This window comes from Jatropha curcas, chromosome 8 (genome assembly GCF_041381405.1).
Source record: "Jatropha curcas cultivar XTBG-Jc1 chromosome 8, XTBG_Jcur_1.0, whole genome shotgun sequence".
Classification (NCBI taxonomy): domain Eukaryota; kingdom Viridiplantae; phylum Streptophyta; class Magnoliopsida; order Malpighiales; family Euphorbiaceae; genus Jatropha; species Jatropha curcas.
Genome location: NC_143158.1, coordinates 26,290,062 through 26,299,974, shown reverse-complemented (window position 1 = coordinate 26,299,974; position 9,913 = coordinate 26,290,062). Strand labels below are relative to the sequence as shown.

Genomic DNA, 9,913 nt, shown 5'->3' with positions numbered 1-9,913 from the left:
AACAATATAACGTGAACAAAATAGGCACCAATTGAACTCAAAGATAACAAGTCTTTTTCCCATTCTTTCCCTTATCCAACAACCAACATTTTTTTTTTTATATATAAATCAAATCGAAATTGAATAGAGAGAGTACAAAATAAATAACACAAAAAAAAAAAAAAAGTGTAACATGTTTTGTTTTAATCAATTTAAAATGTTTTACTTACACTTTCAAGATTCATATTGTATTGAAAATAACCATTTTCATAATAACTTTTTAGGGATGAATCTATTGTACATACACTTACCACTATGTCTCGGTGTACTAATATCATTATCAATTTGATTTCAATTGAATTCAAATCTTAAGGAATTTTTATACTCTATCCGGCTATATTTGTTATTTTTTTAAAATTATTTATTAATTTATTTTTTTTAATTTTATCCTTATTTTTACTAAACACATTTTATAAAACTTTATCTTTATCTTATAACCTCCCTTCATCACTCTCTTAACTTTAGCGGCAAGTTAATCAGAGTTGTTAACTTTAGTTGAAGAGTCTTATATTTTTTACACAGTAACAATCATATTTTTTTCGGTGTTTTCTCTTATTTAATTCTTCTCGAGAATATCTGTCATTTACAAAATTCAACTTTTTTTTTTTCTTGATAAACTTAATAGATTTTGGAAATTAAAAAAAAAAAAGAATACACTTTTTATTGTGGGTATATTCAGAATAAGTTAAATATTAATTGCTGATTGTTGCACCTACGTGGCTACTACTTATCTTTTTTTGGGTTGCCATTTTTGGCTCACACCTAAAACATAAAAATAATTCCAAGGAAGCTAACAGTCATTGTGTAATGTATATTTGACACAAATGCACACCCTCTACCAAACTATATTACTGCAGCTACCCACATTTATATAAACCTGGAAATAAAAATACAAGACAGAGAAAGAAAGAATGCTTCATTGACTGTGTGAGGATTTGCTTTTTCATTTATGAGATAAATATGTCCACCTTTTATTTTATAATCCAAAAACTTTTTATCATTTTTTTTATTAGTATACAGTTTAATCAAACTTCAAAATTTAAATTTCTAATGACATTTATCTAAAAATTTAGTCCAGCCACATCTGTTGATCGTACTTCCATTACTAATTTAAGTACAATGGAAAAAATTTAATTAAAGATATTAAAATCTTACCAACTTTTTTATATTATTGAGAAAAATATATAATAAATTTTTTTCATTGGAAATACATTTATTTCCATTTCACCATCGATAATGTTATCTTAAGTCAGGATAACATTAAATGAAAAGAAAATTTGGTGCTTTAATCATGGATAGTATATGATAAATTAGCTACTCATCAATATATGCAAAAGCGTGAAAAAGACAAATAAGCTAATCCAAATCCACAGAAATTTGCCAATTCACCAAAGGGGATAAGGGGCTTTTTCTCCATTACCCGATAAGAATCTATTGAAATATAAAAAATCTTTTGCCTTCGTTTAATTTAACACTATCATCATTTTTTTTTTTTTTTTTTTTTGTATCATTTGATGGTTGAAGTTTCTGCCACCTGGGAGGCATCTGTTGTGGATCACTTTATTATCTTTTCTTTTTATCAAAATATCTAAACTTGAGATGATATCAAATCAGAAAGAGTAAAAACAGAAGAAAAAAATTAAGTATATAGGGTTAAATTATGAATTTAATATTTGATATAAAAATACATACGGACCGACCCTTTATTTTTGAAAAATAATTTATTTAAAATATATTCTTCACATTTCTTTTATAATTGTATAAAGTATTCAAATCCATATCTGTTTTAACGGAACACGAAACCTAAATAATCTCTGCATGCCCTTGGAGACAAAGAGATTGACTCGAGGAGAGTTTGTGTTGTGAAAGATCAAACTGATAACCTAAACCATTATGACTAACCACGCAAGTGTTTTTCACTACTGAATTACCCCATTCGGGCTACATCTTATAGGATTTACTGTGCTAAAAAAATGAACGTAAAATATTTTTTGATTAAGAAGAAATAAAAAGTCATTTTAAAGAAAAATACTCCCTTCATACTTTTTATATAGGAACAACTAAATTTTCACCGAGATTAAGAAAGTAGTTTAACCAACTTTTTTTGTCATTTTTTTTTCTAATTTACTCATAATATATCATTTATTCCTCCTCTGTTTAATATATATATATATATATATATATATATATATATATATATATATATATATATAAAGCACACGGGTTTTCCTTTGGTGCTGCCATGTAGAATTCTAAATAAGTGATATGCGTAATTTTTATAATTAGTTAGCTTTATATTTATTCAAATTACATAATAAATAACATGTGCTTTAGTCATTTGTCTTTATATTTATTTGAAAATAAATTAAATTTATGATTATTTATTGATTGAATTAAATTATATTATATTTTGTATAATTGATTAGTATAAGTAGTTTTTAATGATATCAATAAATGACTTAACTTATGAATTTAAATGATAGCATGATTATTGATATATACTAATTTTAAAATAAATAATTTGAAAATAAATTAAATAAATTTTTTTACATTAAATTGTATTAAATGTGGTGGGATTATCATATTTAAAATGAATTACTTAATTTATAAATTTTAGTGATGTTGGGAGTAACTTTTTTTTAGTATTAATTATAAAATAAATCAAACTAATTAATTCTCTTTTTATTTTTTTATTTATCTTTATAAATTCCACTATTTTCAATGCATGTTTATCCACTAATTTTCATTCTCATTATTAAAAATCATGAGTGCATTTTTATTATTCATCTATTTTTATTTATATATTTTAATAACATAATATAAGAAATTTTACTCAAAAATTATAACAAGCTATATACATTATATTATTTATTTTTAATATTTTATAAATTTTTTTAACCGTGCATATCACACAATATTGCTAGTATCAATGTATATCTTAAATTATGTTTTAATTTTCAACGAGGCTTTAAATGCTTTGTTGGAATGAAGGAAATACAAATAATTACAAAAATGAAATTAATACTCTAACCTGTGGAGAGAAATTCATTTTTTATCCTCTATTTAAAAAAATTATGTGGAAATATGAAAATTTATACTCATTTAACCTGCCAACCGGCCTTTGGTTATTAAAAACGTACTTTAAATATTATGCAATTTTTAAAATATTCGGTAAACTTCATAAAAATCCCTTTTAATGTGATCAACTTGAAAATTTTATGGTTATTTTCTATTCAAATTCCATTTTAACGGGTGCTCATATAACCTATACGAGCATATTTTTTTTCAATGGAAATTGATGTAAACAAATCCATTCTCCAATATTTATTCACATTAAATGCTCATATATACCTTTATCTCCCACTATTTTAAGAATCTCCCACACTAAAAGATTCAAAAAAACTAAAATAAGGGTAAGATAGACTTTTCATATTGACATGGTTTCAAAATTACTAAATTAGTCAAAATTTTCTATATATAAAAAAAAAAAAAAAAACCCAAATTAAAAATTTTTCTATATAAAAGAAACAGAAGGAGTATCACAGTAATCTTATAATTACACGTTTATTAATCCACCAACTGCTGAAAATTATCGTTCGTTATCCTTATCATTGCTGATTACCATATGTTACTGGCCATTCCGTTCCAAGAACATATAGATGTTACTGGCCATCACTATTGATCATTGGGATTGCTGTCCCGTTATTGATAACCACCACAATTTATTTTTATATTTAGTAATAAATTTTAAATATTTTTATAGTGTTATAAATTAAAATTTTTAATATTTTTCAACTAATTTTAATTATTACAACAAACGGCAGAAATGAGTTGTTAGAAATTAAGAATAGTGTGTTCCTTTGATTATTTTAAGAAAACAATAGATCCACACTAATTTTTAAGCTTCATATCTAAAAGTAAAAGTAAAAAGAAAATAAAAAATATTTAAAAATTTAAACTGATTTTCACCCTTAGCTACAACTACAAGTTTAAACTTTTAAATTGACTGGTTTATTGACCTGACATTAAAGTCTTTCTTTCGTTGAAACATAAATATTGGTTAGGTGACTGTACAGATTTGGTTTGGTTAGGTAGAGCATATGGTTCTCCTCTATCAACAAACCAAAACCAAAAACCAATTTATTTATTTATTTATTTATTTTTTTTGAAAAGCTCAAAATAAGTATTGAATGAATGCTTACAAAGTCATACATATTTCTAGTAAAAAGAGAGACTTTTCACATTTATATTTATATATTAGTAACGAGTATTCTTTGAAATATAAATAATCATTCAATGAATAATTGTTCTTAAATATAGTATCTTGTGTCATACATTATTATTATTTTTTATGTTAATGTGCGATTACGATATAAATAAAACTATTAATTAGAAATTATAACTATAAGTGAATTTATATAAATTATAATTATAAAGAATATTCTTTAATCTATTATTATTTTTAAAAAAAGAAAGTGATCATATTAAATATTTACTTAAGGAAACTAATTTCATAATAATAGATTCCAAACACAAATATAAATGCAAAGGTGATTTCATGAACTTTTATAATTAAAATAAAAATTAGAAAAGGTTTATTGTGAAAAACATTCAAATATAATTATGAACATCTATTATTTATTTCTATTTTCTTCCAGTTTAAGGCTAAATGTTGACTTTTGTAAATTGGAAATGCGAAATTGCTCAGCCTACTACTTTGACTAATATTTAGATTGAACTACTTCTTCGCTTTCCGCTAATTCACTTCATTCACGTGACATATTGATATTATTTTCAAACTAAATTTCTTGGAGGGAAAATAATAATAATAATAATAATAATAGTAATAGTAATAATAATAATAAAAATGGCCCTTGAAAATATTTTTACAAAAATATTTAGCCAAATTTGCTACTCAAACCAATTGTAGTCCAGAAATTGAGGGCCTAATCATACTGCGAGACGGTGCAGTATATCTTCCCATTATTCTGGGGGGTTAATCCTATAAGGCATTGCGTGATTGGCTCGTACAAAAAATGTGAAAGGTGGTTATAAGCATAGCAAGTGGTGATTGTAAAAACTATATAGCCAGACATGACATCTAACTTCCATTCAAAACTCGTTCACCAACTAGCCAGCATCAATAAGTCATCTCCTCTACTATGCAAAGACTAAATATGCCCCTATGCTATCCAATTAAATTAAATTTTCTTAAATTTATTTATATTATTCCATATATTTGAGCACTTTATGCAAATTTATACACTTATTCATGAAGGAGATAGGAAAGCCACAAGGATGGCGGTTGCGAAGAATCAGCACTGGCCATCTCCCGATCCTAGTCAAATCACTTTCCATTTTCACAGGAATCTGAAGCAAAGTGGATATAAAGAACATTTGCAAGGAGTGTAGACAAACAAGAAATATACCAAGTGTAGTTATCAGTTTAAGAAGAAGAAGAAGAAGAAGAACAAGAACAAAGAACAAGAACAAAGAAAGAATTTCAAACTGTCAAATAAAAAAAAAATGGGATTCGCAACTAATATAGGAAAATACCATGTTGGAAGAACAATTGGCGAAGGAACATTTGCTAAGGTTAAACTTGCTGTAGATAGTTCCAATGCAGGTCATGTTGCGATCAAGATTATTAATAAGCAAATGGTTTTAGAGAGCAATCTCAAGCATCAGGTAACTTTTGTGTCTAATTCTCTTTCTGACTAATTAGGCTTCACGGTTTTGAACACAACTTTCTATTCTTTGAATTTGTTCTATGTTCTCTTCTTTTACCAGTTCTACAGGTTTCTCTCTCTATGATTAATTAGGCTCCAAACTTACGGCTTCAAAGCTGAGTCTAATACCGGATAAAAGATTACTGGCTATTTGTTTCTTTCTGATAAATGGAGATGCTAATTTCAGGTACAAAGGGAAATAAGAACCATGAAGATTTTGAATCACCCAAACATCGTCCGAATACATGAGGTATCCATATCCATTAATTTCACTCTCAGCTAAATTTCTTATCCAACAAATTAGGAACCTCTCTTTCTAATCTCTCTTGTACTAACTTTTTGTATTGGATTGTATAACAAAAGGTTATTGGCACAAAAACAAAAATTTACATAGTAATGGAATATGTATCTGGAGGACAACTATCGGACAAGTTGGTGAGGAACTGCACCTACAATTCAAAAACTGCGTTCTTTATTCTTTTTTCTGACTTCCCAGGGAGTCTTTTTATATTAATGTTTCTAATCCTCCTTAACACCCTATTTACTCAGTCTTATGCCACGAAACTGAACGAATCAGAGGCAAGAAAACTGTTCCAGCAATTGATTGATGCAGTGGACTATTGTCATAACAAAGGAGTTTATCACAGAGACTTAAAGGTCGATAAAGTGTATTAATCATAGAAAGCTTTTCTATTGTCTATAAATGAATTGAACCAGCTAACTAATGATCTTTTATGCAGCCAGAAAACTTGCTTTTGGACAGTAAGGGAAATCTGAAAGTATCTGACTTCGGACTAAGTGCATTGCGTAAGGTATCAATAGCCTAATAATTTTTCTAACTTCTTCTATTCATTTCATGTCAATATACATAACAAATTCTGCATAGATATTGACTAAGCCAGCATCAATAAATGACAGCATGATGACATTCTGACTACAGCCTGTGGATCTCCATGCTATGTAGCACCAGAGGTAAGAAGCTTTCCCCCCCTTTTGGAGTAAATGAATTCCACAAAATCTTTTGGTATGAAAAAAAAAACGAAGATTTAAATTCTACCAATTCAATTCTATGGATTTGAATGTTTCTAAACCAAATTCTATCCAAAAACATGAAATTTCCAAATGAATTTCACAGACTTAAACAACCCAAAGCTTTATGACAAAACTATTCACCTAGCCTTCTAAAATTACTGTGCCAAGAGTATTTTAGGAAATAGAAGCAAATGAATTTTCAATTTTGAATTTATTCCAAACATGAAAGTTCGTTTACAAATGAATTCTACCTAGAATTCATAATGAATTCCGCATTTTGAATTCATTTATTACCGAACGGAGCGTTCATTTTTTTTTTCTAGCTATTTGTTAAGATTTAATTGCACCTTGTAATAAAGGGAGAAGGAGAAAGAGGGATGCAGCTGTAGCTCAAAACATGGACTAGCATATCAATAATTACACGACAGTATATACTCAGTCATCTATGAATTAGTTAATTGTAATAATATCTCCATGTGCAAATTCTGGAGGATTTATTTGAGGGAGAATAAAAAGAAAACTTCTATAAACAAGAGACTTTTGCCATCAAAGAATTATTTACCTCCATCATTTTACACGTAGGAACGTTATGATTGGCTTGTCCATATGTGGCCTAGTATTACGAGTCTACCTAAGAATTTTCTAATCCAATGATCTCTGGCTTAGGGTATGAGTTGTGTCCAGGATTGTAACTTGAACTGAGTTAGAGCTTAGTTAATCAAAATGAAACTGTGTGTGTGTATGTGTTAGCCTTTCTCAGATAGAAACTCATACCTGAATCCCTTCCAATATTAACGCTGTGATAAATCTTCTGCTGAACAGCTTCTTGCAAATAAGGGTTATGATGGAGCAGCAGCAGATGTTTGGTCCTGTGGAGTAATTCTGTTTGAACTACTTTCCGGGTACCTTCCTTTTGATGATCGTAATCTTATGATGTTATATAGGAAGGTACATTTCTATCTCACCCTTTGTTATTGTGAAAAGACGGAGAAAAATCATATTATTTACTGACAACCATGTTTGTGTAAAGATATCTCGAGCAGAATACACATATCCACTATGGTTTACCGAAAGTCAGAAGAAGCTAATATCAAGGATACTTGATCCTAATCCTAAAAGTGTAAGCTAATACATATATATATATATATATATATAATTTTTTTTTTTCTAATTAAGAACATAATTAAAAAAGGAAATAACTAATGTGCTAAATCATCATTTCAGCGAATAACAATACCAGAGATAATTGACGATGCATGGTTTCAGACGGATTATGTGCCTTCTTGTGGATGTGAATGTGATGAGAAAATCTACTTTGATGATGTTAATGCTGCTTTCGATGCAACTGAGGTATGGTTGTAGATTGCAACAAGATACATAATTGAGTTTAATTTCATGATTTGTTTTTAAGTAAACACCTAAAATTCTATCAGGATGACACTGCAGCAGAGAAGAAGGTGCCCAAATACTCAAGTTTCATTAATGCATTCCAATTGATTGCAATGTCAGATGACCTTGATTTATCAGGTCTTTTTGAACAGGCAAGTCTATAGTCTATAAATTAGTATTTATAAACTATTCTATATAATATTCCTTGATTCATTTGATAATATCAATCTTTTGTCTTTGCTAGGAAGATAAGAAGCACAAAACAAGACTAGGCTCCAGGCTTACAGTAAATGAAACCATAAAGAAAATAGAAGCTGCAGCAATGGATTTAAGTCTGTCAGTTGAAAGGAGGAACAACTTCAAGGTCAAATCTAGAAAAACCTGATTCTTCAACAAATTGTATTTCTTTTATTAAGAAAAATAAAATTAATGCATCTATAGAAGAACTAATGATTATACAACATTATATCAGATGACAATGCAGCCAAAGACAAAGATGACTAGATGTACCAGATCATATTATGACCTATCAGCAGAGGTAGTTAATTGTCTATATATGTATTCCTAAATATATCAAAAGAGATCTCATAATTTTCTGTAAAAATGTCAGGTAATTGAGGTTGCTCCCACCAATTGCGTTATAGAAATATCAAAATCAGCAGGAGAAGTAAGATTGTATTCAGAGGTACAGCTAGTTAAAATTGATTATGTTAAAGCTTAGACAAAAAAATGAAAAAGAAAAACAAATGAATATGTCTGTTTGATTAACGGTTATTATTTGATGATCAGTTCTGCAAAAGCTTATCAAGTTTACTAACAGAGAAGTCAAATGCACCATTGCAAATCCAAGATTCAAATGCAGAAAGCATTACAAGTAACAATATCCAAGAAACAGGAAGGTAAGAAATTATCCATGGCCAGAATTGAATGCAACTATGATGGATTGCTACACTCAGCTAACTGAAACTTATTAATTATACAGCACTGAGAAGCAAAATGACTTTCGGGGATATTCATCCTCTTGAAGCTACTTTCTCTCAACTCTATACTCCAAATGCCTAGTTTCTAAAGGTTGCTGAAAGAAAAATATGTGCAAATACAACAGAAAATTGCTAGTGCAGAACCATAGTAGAAAATGTGACAAGTGTTGCACAATTCCAAGGCATGATTTATAGCAGAAAAGGTGAAACGGGGTGTAAAGCTGTTTGCTTATTCATATGCAACTGTGTGTTTCTCAATTTTCCCCTCCTCTTTTTTTTTGAACCTCTACCATCTCAGTCAAAGATGTAAAGTAAAGGCCAGAATTCTTCATTAATTTTTTTTGAATGAGATAAATGGCCAAAATTCTTCCTGTGCCTTTGTTTTGTGAAATGTTAGCCTGATTTTATTTGTTCACAGCACAAAATTACGTCAAAGAGAGATCATAAAGCAAATATGTACTAATTGGATACTCAAAGGAATATTTTCATTAACCTTCTTAACTACTTCAAGAAACAAATAAAGACTTGGTCATCCTAAACCTACAACTTCTCTTACAGTTAATGAAAAATGAAGCATGTAGAATAATTCATGTGAGTCAGAAGATACAAATATGGGCAAATCTTACCAACTTACATATTAACCACATTACCGCCTCTAATTGAATCTACTAGATTATCATATGTGGATAATAATTAGAATAAATTGGCAACAAATGCAATGATAATCATGTAATATGTGAATTT

General features: G+C 28.5%; 1 protein-coding gene across 2 annotated transcripts; it reads left to right on the top strand.

Annotated features, from left to right (window-relative positions):
* Positions 1-5,196: 5,196 nt before the first annotated feature.
* On the top strand, positions 5,197-9,560 carry CIPK21 (CBL-interacting protein kinase 21). Of its 2 annotated transcripts, none has more exons than XM_089724666.1 (15): positions 5,197-5,727; positions 5,956-6,018; positions 6,132-6,203; positions 6,318-6,425; positions 6,509-6,580; positions 6,687-6,740; positions 7,623-7,748; positions 7,831-7,920; positions 8,025-8,150; positions 8,234-8,345; positions 8,438-8,553; positions 8,662-8,727; positions 8,800-8,874; positions 8,979-9,088; positions 9,172-9,560. In XM_089724666.1, exons 1-15 carry the CDS (start codon positions 5,566-5,568, stop codon positions 9,212-9,214), a joined length of 1,395 nt encoding a protein of 464 aa, XP_089580792.1. In that variant the 5' UTR covers positions 5,197-5,565; the 3' UTR covers positions 9,215-9,560. The 2 variants fall into 2 exon arrangements, with proteins under 2 accessions (XP_089580792.1, XP_012065288.1); XM_012209898.4 differs by having other exon boundaries at positions 5,208-5,727; positions 8,234-8,341; positions 8,434-8,553.
* Positions 9,561-9,913: the final 353 nt, after the last annotated feature.

What these genes read in the sequence shown, in the direction of transcription:
- CIPK21 (XM_089724666.1), top strand. Translation starts at nt 5,566, where the DNA reads ATGGGATTCGCAACTAATATAGGAAAATACCATGTTGGAAGAACAATT. An exon ending in AGGTCTTTTTGAACAGGCAA is followed by an intron (nt 8,346 to 8,437) that starts GTCTATAGTCTA and finishes TTTGCTAGGAAG; the next exon opens with ATAAGAAGCACAAAACAAGA. An exon ending in AAGTAAGATTGTATTCAGAG is followed by an intron (nt 8,875 to 8,978) that starts GTACAGCTAGTT and finishes TTTGATGATCAG; the next exon opens with TTCTGCAAAAGCTTATCAAG.